At 38.5% G+C, this 16,132-nt stretch overlaps 1 protein-coding gene across 3 annotated transcripts in view; it reads right to left on the bottom strand.

Moving 5' to 3' along the window:
- Nucleotides 1-16,132, bottom strand: part of LOC126203342 (protein angel homolog 2) — a 184,639-nt gene that overhangs the window by 34,466 nt on the left and 134,041 nt on the right. For all 3 annotated transcript variants that reach the window (XM_049937628.1, XM_049937629.1, XM_049937627.1), the window contains one exon: nucleotides 7,349-7,470. In XM_049937628.1, the coding sequence (XP_049793585.1) occupies nucleotides 7,349-7,470 (122 nt within the window). The remainder of the gene's footprint in view (nucleotides 1-7,348; nucleotides 7,471-16,132) is intronic.

Raw genomic sequence — 16,132 nt, 5'->3', positions numbered from 1 at the left:
TTTATCGTGACTTATTTAGTTTCATAACAGAAAAAAAACATCTTTCACATATATATGTTGGTTGAAATATTCTTTTGCAGCCTCATCATGGAAACTTTACCTGGACGCCCTGGACACTTTTAGTGTTAAAAGGATTTGTCCTTCAAATGAGAATTACCTTGATCAATCGGTTAAATCTGCACAAGCACAGGGGTGCTTTGAATTGAAATGGCAAACAGTCTCAAAAACAGATATAAGATTGACAGTGCCCTCAAAATGTTTAGGAAACTATCCCTTTAATTCTGTCAAGGTTCCAATGAATCCTTCAAATCTCACACCAATCAGTGTACAGAACTGGAATGTGTCCCTTTGACTACGCAATTTTCTACTAAATGCTACCCTATCAAATCAGAAAGAAGTTGTTTCTCACTGTGCAATGTCCTACTGTACGCAGTGAAGTCCACCTAAAATGAGAGGTTTGCAATCTATTCCAGATATTCTAATTTTCATTTCTACACTTTTTTCCTCTCCATAACTTCAACTCTGCAGTAATATATAAAATTTTCATATTGTTCATTCAGTTCCATCAAAAACTGTTGCAACTGACAGTGGAATCATATGTATGACTACAGAAGTTTTACTTTTTTCTGTGCTGTCACTATTTGACTGTAATTATATTTGTTTTATTGTTATAGAATCCACATTTCGGCCTTAGGCCATTTTCAAGTACAAAACTGCAATAAATGACGGAAGTATACATCAAAAACAGAGCAAACATGAAAAATATTGTATAAATACCATGATTCTTTACCTTATTTATATGTCAAAAGACATCAGACTAATGTGAAATACAAGCCACACTCAGGAAAGCTTATGTGGTCATAAAGGCCAGATATGTCATTAGTAAAAGTGAGAACATCTCTAAAATCACTAAATATGTTGCAGACTTTCATTTCTGAAGTACAGCTATTATATGGAACTGCTACCCAATAAATAGGTATGCGTCACATTATTGTGTCTGAACAACAACTGACATGGATATAGATGAAACAATCTTCCACAGATCACCTCAGAGGCATCACAGTCCGCACAATGCAATCTGTGGTGTGTTAGGGAACAAGGTAGCTGAACTGTTTATTTTGAGTGATCAATAGATTATCTTTGCACACATTGGCACATACAGTGTTCATAGAATATGTCATAGAGGCCCACTATTAAAATTCACATGTAAACATTATGAAGTTTCTTCTTGTACTATATTTGCAACAAATAATTGAGTTTTTACCTTGTAATACAGTTAATTATGTAAAACATGGTGCACTACATAGGCAAGTAGTAAAACGTAATGTTACAAATAGCAACAGCAGTATGGAAATGTTCCCAGAAGTCCCTCACACCGGCAAAATCAACCAAGAAAGCCACAATGCAATGGCTACGAAATGGTGGGGAGGGGGAAGGAATATGGACACAGCTGTGGTGTCAACAGAACATCAGACATTATTCAGACTGGATGGGGGTTGCAGTGGTATGGGTGGCAAGGAAGGGGAGAAAATGATGGAGAGGGGTTAGTCTGAAGAAGTGGGAGCCCAAATGGGTGAGGGGACCAAAATTCATTAGGATACTGGACTCAGATCCACACTACTGACAATTATAAATAAACCATCTCTGGAATCCATGTTATAAAACTTATTGAGGTACTAATAAAATATGTATACCCTCTTTCTTTTGGCATATATGTAAGGTAAAGATTCAAGGTACCTGTACACTATTTTCTATGGCCGCCCTTTTCTTGCTTTTGTGAGGTATACTCCTGTTGTTTATTCCACTTTTTGTATTTGAAAATGGCCTAAGGGTGAAATGTGGATCTTATAAGAATAAAACAAAACTTATTACAGTCAAATAGTGGCAGATCATTCAAAAAATTTACCGTGACTATGGCTCTGGCTTAAATAAAAATTGTCAAGAAATTTTACTATTCATTACCATTTTCTTCACACGCTCCATATCTGTAAATCTAGCACAAAGTACTTCTTGATGTCTGTTGATTGTGTAATTTTTTGCTCTTTCATTATCAACTAAATCTTTAAATTCTTTCTGCATGATACTGTAATATCTTTTAACAGCACCTTTGCAGTACACATTGCTTATGCGATTGCATAATATATACTGGGAATTCTCATCTCTCTCTTCTGTTGTTCCCATTCATTTTTAAAGTCTTCTGACAGTAGATCACTAGAATGTCTCTTTATTTTGCAGACATACACTGGACCTATGAACATCCTTCATACCATGAACAAATAGTGAATGATTCTGCCAAACTGGTCAGTTATGTCGACCAAAAAATGCCACACCACAAAACTCAATGAAACGTCATACTTCCCAGTTCTTCTGAGAAGGACGGGCAAAGCCACGGCTGGCCAGGTATTGGTTCACATACCTCGGACATATGAAGTTTGGCACGTCATGGCTGGCCCTGCACTATATGTACAGTCTCCACTGATCCGTATTTTTCATTTCCACTGTCTTCTCTCTCTTTCACTCCCATGCCTTCTGTCTCCATCCCTCTCTCTTTCTCTTTTACTGCCAGTATTTCTCACTCACCAACACTATCTCCTCTCTCTTTGACTCCCACTGATACTGTCCTATCTCTCTCTCTCTCTCTCTCTCTCTCTCCACCCCCCCCCCCCCCAGCCACCTTGCCCCCGCTCTCCCACCTCCCCCCCTCACACACACACTTTTTCACTGCCAATTTTTTTCTCCCACCATCACTGTATCCCTTCACTTTCTCTCCCATTGGCACTTTCTCCCCCCTCTTCCACCGTCACTGTATCTCTGCTATTCTCTTTCAGCACAAAAAAAGCATGAATATGTTTGTTCGCCAACATTTTCAGTGAGGAAGGTGGAACGAGGATTGACGCAGCTAATTCACCACTTCTCTGTCAGACTCTTTTAAAGAATAACATATTCACCTTATTTGTGCTCTGGCAGGAGCATTTTTCTGCTGTTTCCCTTCTTTTCCCAGCTTCAGCAGGGTAAGCTGCTTATATAGACCAACTTCTATAGCTCAATAAAGTTTCAACAGTTTATTTATATACTTCAACACATTTATACAGGGTGAGTCATGATGGGAGGTATTCCTTAGGTTATTTGGAACAAAAAACGTACATAAAGTAATGGGATCAGATCTGTAATTAAGGAGCTACAGTAATTGAAAAACTCAGGAAAATGGCAGAAAAAAACTTTTATTGTAGGATTTCACTATCAAAAATGCAGTGGATTTAAAGCAGGTGTTCAAAATTTTGTCCCTGCATTTGAAGACAAAGATTCGCATGGGAATAAACCGCTCATTCCTTATTGACTTTGTGACATCGAAAATGCATTGTATCAATTATTCTCGTGTTTCCACCCTAACTTCGTACTTGATGTCTTTCATCCACCCCCAGATGCAGTAATCTAGGGGTGTTGAATCTGGGGATCTGGCACGCCAGTTGATAGGGCCCCCACGACCTATCCAGCGATGTGGGAATCGCTGATTAAGATAAGCTGTTACCACAAGGTGGAAGTGTGCAGGTGCCCAATCATGTTGGATGTACATGTGGCATCTTGTTTCCAGAGGAACATCTTCAAGAAGCTGCGGTAAGTCTTCTCATAAAATATTACCGTACATCTGTCCATTTAAATTTCCCATGAGAATAAACGGCCCCAGTAATTGGTCATACAGACCACACTAGACATTGATACTGAATCTGCGTTGAAATCGAGATACTACTGTGGCATGGAGATTTTCGTCTGCCCAGACATGCATGTTATGCATGCTGTTGATGCCATCTATTGTAGAGGTTGCCTCATCACTGAACATTATGAAGTGATAGCACTGCCGATTTCTTTTTAACCAGTTACAAAAGTGCAAACGGTTGGCACAATCAAATGTGGCTCTAAATGGTGAACTTTCTGCACATGAAAAGGATACAGTCCTTTCTCATGAAGAATCCTACATACCTTAGATTGTGAAAAGTTCAATCGGGTAGCTAGGAGTCTTGTACTTTAACGAGGACTGCACTCTACTGAATTAAGAATGTTTTCCTCTTCTTGAGTGTCACAATGTATTTTGGAGAGAATACGAATACTGGGAAGAGTACCATTTTCTAGCAATGTTTTGCCACTTGAAATTCTACAATCAGGATACAGACGGTGATATTCGGCAACAGCAGCTTTTGCATTACCGTCACAGAAGCCCAAAATGTACACCATCTCTCCATACTCCTGTGATGAAAACTTGTACGGCATTGCAAAGTGTACTGTACACAGGAGACAATAACAGTAAACAGTGACTGCAGTATCAACAAAGTGGTTGTTATGCAAATGTACCACTCACTGCACTTGTCGACCTAAGACTGATCGTGTGTCCTGTGAACACAAGTGTAGCGCTCCATACACCGTGGCATGTTTCAGAACTCTGTTGTAGCTCCTTAATTGTGAACCTGATCACATTACCCTATTTACATTTTTTGTTCCAAATAACCTTAGGAATAACCTCCAGCAACTGAGGGAAAACCTCATGACTCACCCTGTATAGTTTGAAACATTTGAACAACAAGTAAGTACACATAATATAAGATCAACACAAAATCGTTTGCTTTACATTTTTTCCAGGTACTTTGCTCATTGATTACAATAATTCACGGAAAATGCCTGGCTTATGATTATTATTTCGAAAGAGTAAAAATGGTTTCTTGAGGTTTCTCAGGAATCAGGCAGAAAAAATGGTACTTTTATACACAGCCTATGGGTTTTCACTGCCAAAGACCACACCTAATGCAAAAGAAGCAACCAATTTGCTCAATTTTCCTGGGCTGGAGGAAGTGTATAAGGTTTAAAATTTTGACACTACACTTAGGGTAGCTACAGTAAGCCTGTTCTTCCAATAGGTATGCAAATGGTCGCAAGATCAATAGCTATCCAAAACACTTGACTCTTCACCTCTGTGATCAATAGAAACTGAGATATGACACCTGAAAAATCTCACTTTCATGCATGGCTTATTGGAATATGGTTCTACAAGTGTCACATGTGTTACTCTTGCTGTTTCTGATTATGCTATCCACTGATAATGGCCACAAGCAAGGGCAAAACATTGTGAGATACTGCAAGCGTTGGCCTAAACATGTGAAAAGCCCTCATAGTTAATAAGTTATTCTTCTTTATAAATATTCAAGCTTAGTTTGATTACCTTTCTTAAGGGGAGATTGTGGCAGAAATCATAAAAAATATAAAAAACTTTTTTATTTGCTCATTTGAAAAGTAAATGTAACTGAGATTATTATCCCAAATCTTTTGTTTGGAATTAAAACTACAAATGGTATAAAAAAAATTAAAACCATAAGCAGTGTAATGCTTTTCACAGTACCCAGTAGAGGAAAAATTTCCTTGCTCAGTTTTGCCTGTGAATATGGAAAATATAGCTTTAGAAGGCTGTAATTTTTGCATACAACATAGCAGTGTTGTATAGGAAGCTGTGGAGCCATTTTGTGATTGAAGCAGTGTGGTATAGTAGGCTGTGGAGCTCTGTAAACAAGTTTTGTGTTGTTTAGTGGGATCTGAGTGAAGTTGGATTTATTGTGTCATTCTTTGTGCTTGGTTGAATATATTTATCGTTTTTACATGCCTATGCCCAGTAAAGTATTTAAAAACTATGGCCAGTCCCGTATTTCCAATATAAAGTGTAAAACTGATGTTGAGTTTAGAGGCGGACCTGCAGATGCAAACATCAGCTTGTCTCCAAGTTCATCTGTTCCAGTGATGGGACGGAATGTCTTTGCGGAAGTATGGAGTAAGATAAACACAGATGGAAACTCAAGTGCTTTCAAGAATGTAATTGAGAGTCAGCCCTACGGAGAAGACTGCACTATTGAAAAACTGGAGTGCTTAGGCTCCATTCAGAAGAGGATGGGTGGACGACTCAGAAGACTTGTTAAAGATAATAAAGGCAAGCTACTAGAGGATGGGAAACCACTGGGGGTGGGGGTGATGGGGGGGGGGGGGGGGTAAAAACAGACTAACAAAGAAGCGAACTGACAGCCTGCAAGTCTACTATGGTGCCGCAATTAGAAATAACCTCACAGATTTGGATAGTATGAGAAAGGCAGTATGGGCCATTTGGTTTCATTACTCGTCAACAGACACTATACATCAACATGGAATACATTCTAACGAATGGTGCAAATTTCTGAAAAGCAAGGAACATGCAAACGGTTACAGCCATAAAAATAACCTTCCTTAAGGGGTTGCAATAGCCATTAAACCAACTTTTCGAGCACTGGCTTCACCAGAACGAAACATGTCTGCATGGCAAAAAGTAGAACCCAAATGAAAGTTTCAATGCTCTTTTTTTTGGAAGAGATCAAAGACTGTGTTTGTTTCCAGTTTGGCAGTGAGAATTTCTGCTTTGGAAGCTGCAGCAGTGTTTAATGATAGGAATGTGGCAATAACTCACAGCCTTCGCAAGTTGGACTTTATACCTAATGTCTTCACTGAGCAGATACTGTGGATCATCGATGAGCCACAAATCGTGAAGGTGGAGACCTCAGTACAGAACATAGAAAAAATTGCTACGCAAAGGAGCTAAAAGAGATGCAGAGAATGATGAGGAAGAACTGGAATATTGTTATGGCCAAAGGTATGATTAAGAAATTTTTGAAACATTTCATCCAAACTTTAAAATGATTTTTCTGCAACTTAAGATTTTCTCCTTTCAGGAAAAGGTATATCAGAAACTATTGGAACGATTTTGATTAAATTTGGCACACCTATTCTTTTACACAGAAGCAATATCTGAGTGGAACAAAATTTTAATCTAGACATTACAAACAGTTTTATGGTTGATAACATATGGAAAATTTGTCCGTAAAAAATGTTCAAATCCAAAATATCATAGAAAATGATACAAATACATTACGAAAAAGTTACTGCACTTAATTGTATATTTATTAGTGTAGATATGTGATATCTTTACTTTACCATAGAAAAAAATGGTCAAATTTGTCTGTAAATAATGAAAAAGAGTACCTTAAAATAACAATGTAACAAAAAATTCGAAATTCTCTCACAACATTAACATTTTATTAAAAGATCTGTAAAAATTATTTGAAGTTTATTGTATCCGTAAACGTAAGTATGCTCAATTTCAGTGAGATTGAACAGAAAATGAGAGAGAGAGAGATTTACAAGGATATCAGTGCATGACTGCCACCATCTCTCCTTAAACACTCATGTCAACCTGCATACCAAAATGAGCATTGTTGAATATTGGTCAAATGATAGGAACAAAACGTCAGTTATATACTAACAAAAGTATAATGGTGATACTAACTTGAGATCTGCGAAGCAATGATGTTTTGCCACAGCAGGTTGCTTAGAGATGATGTTCTGTAGTGTAGTGTCTAGAGTTGGTGCCAAACATTCTTGCACTGGAGCTCCAGCCTCCGCCTCAAGCTGTAGAGACAAACATGTGAATGGATTAAAGTGATCTAAAATATAATACAGCAAAAATTATACTTTCAGTTTAAACAGAGTATGGAAAATACCCCAATAGCAACATTCATGTTGAGAGTGTCTTCATTTGGAGAACAGCCTCCATTCAAGCAGCACAAAATGAAATTTTTGTTCCTATAGGTTTAATGAATACATTTATCCATGGCTTAATATAGCAAAATAAAATAAATGCAATTTAAAAATGGAATGATATAAAAACAACGGGTTGGACAGCAATGTCTAACCAAGCAAAGGAACAATAATCGTGCAGAGAACATGCTTTTAATTTCACACATTATTATTAGAAGTTGTGGCCACTGGAACTGTTGACAGACAATACACAGTTTATTCTGCTGATTCTATATTCTCTTGAATGAGATGATCCTAGGTGTCAATGGGCTCAGTCAGAGTCTTTCTTTGCAATTATTTTTGTTTCAAAATTTTAAACATGGCTGAAGCAGCAACTGTTAAATCTTCACGGTAAATGATAACAGCCAAACAGTTGCAGGATAAAGATTTATTGAAATTCTTGACCACGGTTTCTGTATATCTAAATATACCTTCATCAGAAGGTCTGTCTGCCTGTCTGCAACTCAGTGCCTCCTGATGTGTACCAATCTATCCATTCCATATTGTTAAACAATGAAAAATTCACGATGGAATGTAACAATATTATGAAAAATAAGTTGCTACTCACCATATAGCGGAGATGTTAAGTCACAGATAGGCACAACAAAAAGACTGTCACAAATAAATAAAGCTTTCGGCCATTAAGGCCTTAATCAACAATAGACGTACACACACACACACACACACACACACACACACACACACACACACACACGACTGCAGTCTCAGGCAACTAAAAAAATACTGAGCAGCAACACCAGTGCATCATAGGAGTGGCGACTGGGTGCGGGTAAGGAGGAGGCTGGGGAGGGGAGGGGGAGGGATAGTATTGTGGGATGGTGGACAGTGAAGTGCTGCAGGTTAGGCGGAGGGCCGTGGAGGAGTGATGAGTGGGGAGGGGGGACTAGTGGAAAAAGAGAGAAGTAAAAAGACTGGGTGTGATTGTGGAATGACGGCTGTGTAGTGCTGGAATGAGAACAGGAAAGTATAACTTGTGGATATTTTGTGATATTGTTCAATAATACACTGTATGTAATTATTTTGTATGGAGATTTTCATATGGTCAGTTCACCTAAGTATAAATTTGAAGAGGGGAAAAAATGTGTACTGCAGTTTTAATAAGTTATTTTTTTTTGCCTGTGTACATTTTACACCCAATTTCTGGTGTCACTTGTGGTCATTGAATTGCCTCATTTAGCTATTTCTAATATCCATATGGTCAATATAATGAGAGGGTGATGTGACGAAGCAAGCTGGGATAATTTTTACTTCCTTCTTGCTTTGCCATCTGCCTCCTTAAATTCGTTTTTTTCACTTGTAACTAATTACAATTAGCACACGAGTATAATCTGCATTTTCATAAAAGAGAAAGGTTGGCCCTACGTTTTAAGGAATATAACACCAGATCTAATGTTGTGCTTAGTTTTATGTACGTAATTGATTTTCTAATTTATTTTGACTATTCCTAGTTAATACTTTCATTATAGGGTGATATCAGTAATTGTTTCATAACTTAAACTCTATTGTTGACGTTGTTGTTGTTGTGGTCTTCAGTCCATAGACTGGTTTGATTCAGCTCTTCAAGCTACTCTATCCTGTGCTAGCTTCTTCATCTCCCAGTACCTACTGCAACCTACATCCTTCTGAATCTGCTTAGTGTATTCATCTCTTGGTCTCCCTCTACGATTTTTAACCTCCACACTGCCCTCCAATACTAAATTGGTGATTTCTTGATGCCTCAGAAGATGTCCTACAAACTGACCCCTTCTTCTGGTCAAGTTGTGCCACAAATTTCTCTCCTCCCCAATTCTATTCAGTACCTCCTCATTACTTATGTGATCTATCCATCTAATCTTCAGCATTCTTCTGTAGCACCACATTTTGAAAGCATCTATTCTCTTCTTGTCTAAACTATTTATCGTCCATATCTCACTTCCATACATGGCTACACTCCACACAAATACTTTCGGAAATGACTTCCTGACACTTAAATCTCTACTCGATGTTAACAAATTTCTCTTCTTTAGAAACGCTTTCCTTGCCATTGTCAGTCTACATTTTATATCCTCTCTACTTTGACAATCATCAGTTACTTTGCTCTCCAAATACCAAAACCAGTCTACTACTTTAAGTGTTTCATTTCCTAATCTAATTTCCTCAACATCACCCGATTTAATTCTACTACATTCCACTATCCTCATTTCGCTTTTGTTGATGTTCATCTGTATATCTTCCTTTCAAGACACTGTCCATTCCGTTCAACTGCTCTTCCGACGTACAACAAATATAAATTCTGTAATAATTGTAAACATTTGGACGAACAATTAATAGTATTCTTAAAGGATCTATTTGGCTCTATTCAAAAACATGTTAGCAAAACCAGCTCTCAATTAATTCCCAAGCGATTTTCAGTTTTGTCAAAAGTGTTGGACATATGGCTTCATCACATCAGTCAAAAAATTTTACCTAAGGCTGTTTTAAGTTTCATAGATTTTGATGAAGTACTGATGACTTTCCTATATTTTGCTGTGTATTCATCCATTGTTTCTTGAATGATCGGTCCAAAAGAGCCAGTAGTCTCTTGCAAGCATACATACACTGTTGGCAACAACTTTCCAGAAAGGGTGTTCTGCACTGTGTACGAGTGGATTACTTTGTTCATATTCTGTTGTTTCACAAGAACTGCTTTTTCCTCTAAGTGGTCCAGTGTTTTATCAGTGTTGATGACAAAATCCTTGTCATAACTTGGGATAAGAGCTGCACCAGGACTCAGAACTTGTCTGCTGCAGCAAGTGTTTCTTTAGTAGTGGCAGTTTCACTGTATGATATAAATTTTGTAATTTTCATCTGACAAAAACTTACACTTTCATTTGAACACTCTAACCTACATTTCCAAGGCTTTGAATTCCAAATTTGGCATTTGACTCATAGTAGCAAGAGGCCACTGTTGTAAGTTCCTTGTGGCTACTTGTTGGTTGTAACTCAGCACTTCTATGAAGGAATCATATGTCAAGATATTAATTGTGTTATGTTTTCCCTTTCTGGATACCATTGTTTTTGATGAGTTGTTTTCAAATGTCTTTACATCTTATTTCCATCTTCAATTAGCGTGCTCCTTTTGTTTGCAGACTCTTCAAATTCTACTTTGGACCTGTTTTTTCAGGATTAACCTTCAGTACCATGTAATCGAGTGGAACAAAATCTGGATCTTGTTTCATTTGCTTTCAAATGGTTTTTAGCCATGACCTGATGAAGAGTCACCCTTCATTTCTTCATATACACCTCATTTGTTGACTTCTTCAAATCGAATCAACTCCTCATCCCACCCAAAAGTGTTCTCAGATAAAACTTCTGCTACTTTCTTGTGTATTTAGCTTCCAGTGTGAATGTATTCTTTGGTTATTACTGCACAACTTCCTGATGTGATTAGATTATTTTTGGCCAAAAGATTTAAGTTAAGCTGTTTCCAGTCATTGCTTCTGTGCTTTGCTGTGGATGCTAGCATCATGTTGCTTCTGTTCTTCTACCAGTGTTCCTGGGACTTTAATATTTTCACTTATACTATCTGACATTTTTGGTCAGTTCAATATTTTTCACAGTATTCTCACAGCATTCTCAAAAAATTGATGTTACTTGGTTGAGAGCTAACAGGTGAATGAATGGAGCCCATTCATTCACCTGTTAGCTGTAGCCATTGTCCACAATGGCTGATGGGCCAGTTTTACCTGCACTGAGAACCTATTTCTTGCATGGAGCCACAGAATCTGCTCAAAAGTCAAAATTAAGCTAACAGAATACAGAGACAAGTGCACCTTAATTATGATCCCTGCTAGGAAAGTGTTTTCAATCCCAAATTTTCCTTCACCTTTCCTCTTCACATCTTTCATGAAAATATTAATAAATACAATATATTGAGCATTATTTCAGTTTATTTTGGTGTAAGTAATATTAAAGTTGAAAGTAAAGAAAAAAGATAAAAATATCCGCATAGGGACTCAACCCCACAACCCTCAGATTACAGTTCTGTACTCTTTCCGTTGCACTAACCATAGCATGGAAACTACACTAACATAAATTGCTCATGCTCATCCATCCCATGTGAAATTGCGTTTTCTAAACTCTTGGCCATCTGCAGCTTCCACTTCTGTTATTTCCATTTCTGGTCACGCCCTTCATATATCATAAGTCTGGACAAAATCGGTGATAACAGGTAGGTGTAGTCCCCTTATAACTTATAAACAGTTCCCGGAAGTGTATGCATTATAAATCAGTAAAATAGGCAGGCAAAAGACATTGTAAATAGATAAAAAAGAGGCAACAGAGGCCAAGAAGGAAAACCTTAAAGTGTGCTTATTTATTTACTACTCTGCACTATTTAGACAATCACACAATCGTATTGTGTATGTTAACATCTTGTAACTTCACAGTTTCAAACAAAATAGTAATTGTACTTGACAGAAAATGAAAAGTTTCTTGAAAGCCTATGTGTTACAACCATCCCTGTAGTATCCATTTGCTGCACACATGTATCACAGCCCTAACAATGTGTCCAGTGTGAATCAAAACCTCATATGAAAGCCCCAATTGCTAAAGACCAGTACTTCTGCTACCTAAATACTCACTGACATGCTTATGTCCTTAGTGGCAATAAAGTGAATTTGTGTAGTAGCTTTCACATTGATTTTGTCAGGTGTTTCAACTAAGCTTGCTGTAAAAGACTGCTGATCAAGCAATTGAAGGTGTAGTTGTGCCTATATGTGCATTGCCTTTCCGCTGTCTTAATCGCTTGTCCTGGTACACTGTGCTAACCAATTTAAGATTTATTTTAGTGACTCTTACTGCCTGTTGTAATTTTTATGAACACTTGGATATGTGAAACAACAATATGGAAAGAATATTATGAAAAGAAAAGTTGCTACTCACCTTATAGCAGAGATGCTAAGTTGGAGATAGGCACAACAAAAAGACTGTAACAAATAAATAAAGCTTTTGGCCATTAAGACCTTCATCAACCACACACACACACACACACACACACACACACACACACACACACACACACACCAGTGCGCGCGACCAGTCTCAGGCTACTGAAACCACACTGCGAGCAGCAGCACCAGTGCATTATGGGAATGGCGAGTGGGTGGGGATAAGGAGGAGGCTGGGGTGGGGAAGGTGGGTGGTATGGTGGGGGTGGCAGACAGTGAAGTGCTGCAGGTTAGACAGAGGGCTGGGGAGATGTGGGAGGGGGGGGGGCAGTAGCAGAAAAGGAGAGAAGTAAAAAGACTGAGTGTGATGGTGGAATGATGGCTGTGTTGTGCTGGAATGGGACTGGGAAGGGGTTGGATGGGTGAGGACAGCGACTAACGAAAGTTGAGGCCAGGAGGGTTACGGGAATGTGGGATGTATTGCAGGGAGAGTTCCCACTTCTGCAATTCGGAAAAGCTGGTGTTGGTGGGAAGGCTCCATATGGCACAGGCTGTGAAGCAGCCATTGAAGTGAAGAATGTCATGTTTGGCAGCGTGTTCAGAAACAGGGTTGCCCACTTGTTTCTTGGCCTCAGTTTGTTGGTGGCCATTAAAGTGGACAGACAGCTTGTTGGTTGTCAAGATCACATAGAATGCAGCACAGTGGTTGCAGCTTAGCTTCTAGATACATTCCATTGTACATCATCAACTATCCTTGCCAATACTTGGTGAAATGATGTGTCACACTTGATTTACTGTCAATCTGTGCGATGAGAGAATCTTTTATGAATGTAAACCAAGTGCATTGTCCTGTAGGAACTTTAAAACAACCATGTGATCACAAAAATGTGGCATTTGTAATGTGTGCAAGATGTTGAAAAAAATTACTGCTTCCCCTGTCTTTATGATTAATATCACCCCAGCGTGTGTAAATCACCAACTGTAAAATAAAGAAAGTATATAGTCAATCAACCACTTGTGGCAATGAGTATACTACAGCACCCTTTGATATCATTCCTGTACTGGTTGTTTCTGTTTACATGTTAGCACCAAAATTGCATGTATTCAGAGTGTTGTATACAATTGATATCAATGGGACACTGCAAAAAGGAAGGGACTGTCACTATCAATTTGTTGTGTCTTCACAAGATACAGAACACTGTATGTTGCCTAGTCCACTACTGTCTGTTTGCAGTGTGGTTGAGAGAGACCATTCTTACAAACAGTAAGGGTATGGTAACATTAAGGAACTAGCTATGATAGCAAGTTTATAAATAGCTAAAACAAAATTTATAGTGTATGTTCTAGACAAAGGCCATATGCTAAATTCTTCACGCAGCTAAGAACTGAAAGAATAGGTAAAAGAGACTTCTCAAAACATCAACATTCTTTTGATCAAGGAAATATATACATACATAAACACGAACAATATTTAGAAGGCAGTACATAATGACTTTTTACTGCATCTTTTAAATCCCGTTTTCCTTCCAAGTGCCAAATAGCACACCAGACTATTTTTCTCCTTAAATACAGCTGACTTTACTGTTGATACAATTTTCACTAAAAATCACACAATCTAAATAATCTTTCTGCTAAAAGGTATTTACCTCCCCCCATGAACGATGGACCTTGCCGTTGGTGGGGCGGCTTGCGTGCCTCAACGATACGGATAGCCGTACCGTAGGTGCAACCACAACGGAGGGGTATCTGTTGAGAGGCCAAACAAACGTGTGGTTCCTGAAGAGGGGCAGCAGCCTTTTCAGTAGTTGCAGGGGCAACAGTCTGGATGATTGACTGATCTGGCCTTGCAACACTAACCAAAACGGCCTTGCTGTGCTGGTACTGCAAACGGCTGAAAGCAAGGGGAAACTACAGCCGTAATTTTTCCCGAGGGCATGCAGCTTTACTGTACGGTTAAATGATGATGGCTTCCTCTTGGGTAAAATATTCCGGAGGTTAAATAGTCCCCCATTCAGATCTCCGGGTGGAGAGTACTCAAGAGGACGTCGGTATCATGAGAAAGAAAACTGGCATACTACGGATCGGAGTGTGGAATGTCAGATCCCTTAATCGGGCAGGTAGGTTAGAAAATTTAAAAAGGGAAACGGATAGGTTAAAGTCAGATATAGTGGGAATTAGTGAAATTCGGTGGCAGGGGGAACAAGACTTCTGGTCAGGTGAATACAGGGTTATAAAACAAAATCAAATAGCGGGTATGCAGGAGTAGGTTTAATAATGAATAAAAAAAATAGGAGTGCGGGTAAGCTACTACAAACAGCATAGTGAACGTATTATTGTGGCCAAGATAGACACGAAGCCCATGCCTACTACAGTAGTACAAGTTTATATGCCAACTAGCTCTGCAGATGACGAAGAAATTGAAGAAATGTATGATGAGATAAAAGAAATTATTCAGTTAGTGAAGGGAGACAAAAATTTAATAGTCATGGGTGACTGGAATTAGACAGTAGGAAAAGGGAGAGAAGGAAATGTAGTAGGTGAATATGGATTGGGGCTAAGAAATGAAATAGGAAGCCGTCTGTTAGAATTTTGCACAGAGCATAACTTAATCATAGCTAACACTTGGTTCAAGAATCATAAAAGAAGATTGTATACCTGGAAGAATCCTGGAGATACTAATAGGTATCAGATAGATTATATAATGGTAAGACAGAGATTTAGGAACCAGGTTTTAAATTGTAGGACATTTCCAGGGGCAGATGTGGACTCTGACCACAATCTATTGGTTATTAACTGTAGATTAAAACTGAAGAAATTGCAAAAAGGTGGGAATTTAAGGAGATGGGACCTGGATAAACTGACTAAACCAGAGATTGTACAGAGTTTCAGGGAGAGCATAAGGGAACAACTGACAGGAATGGGGGAAAGAAATACAGTAGAAGACGAATGGGTAGCTCTGAGGGATGAAGTAGTGAAGGCAGCAGAGGATGAAGTAGGTAAAAAGACGAGGGCTAGTAGAAATCCTTGGGTAACAGAAGAAATACTGAATTTAATTCATGAAAGGAGAAAATATAAAAATGCAGTAAATGAAGCAGGCAAAAAGGAATACAAACGTCTCAAAAATGAGATCGACAGGAAGTGCAAAATGGCTAAGCAGGGATGGCTAGAGGACATATGCAAGGATGTGGAGAATTATCTCACTAGGGGTAAGATAGATACAGCCTACAGGAAAATTAAAGAGACCTTTGAAAAAAAAAAAAGAGAAAAAAAAAAGCCACTTGTATGAATATCAAGAGCTCAGATGGAAACCCGGTTCTAAGCAAAGAGGGAAAAGCAGAAAGGAGGAAGGAGTATATAGAGGGTCTATACAAAGGCGATGTACTTGAGGACAATATTATGGAAATGGAAGAGGATGTAGATGAAAATGAAATGGGAGATACGATACTGTGTGAAGAGTTTGACAGAGCACTGAAAGACCTGAGTCGAAACAAGGCCCCAGGAGTAGACAACATTCCATTAGAACTGCTGACGTCCTTGGGAGAGCTAGTCCTGACAAAACTCTTCCA

This window comes from Schistocerca nitens, chromosome 9 (assembly GCF_023898315.1).
Source record: "Schistocerca nitens isolate TAMUIC-IGC-003100 chromosome 9, iqSchNite1.1, whole genome shotgun sequence".
In the NCBI taxonomy this organism is placed as follows: domain Eukaryota; kingdom Metazoa; phylum Arthropoda; class Insecta; order Orthoptera; family Acrididae; genus Schistocerca; species Schistocerca nitens.
This window is presented reverse-complemented; position numbering and strand designations above follow the sequence as displayed.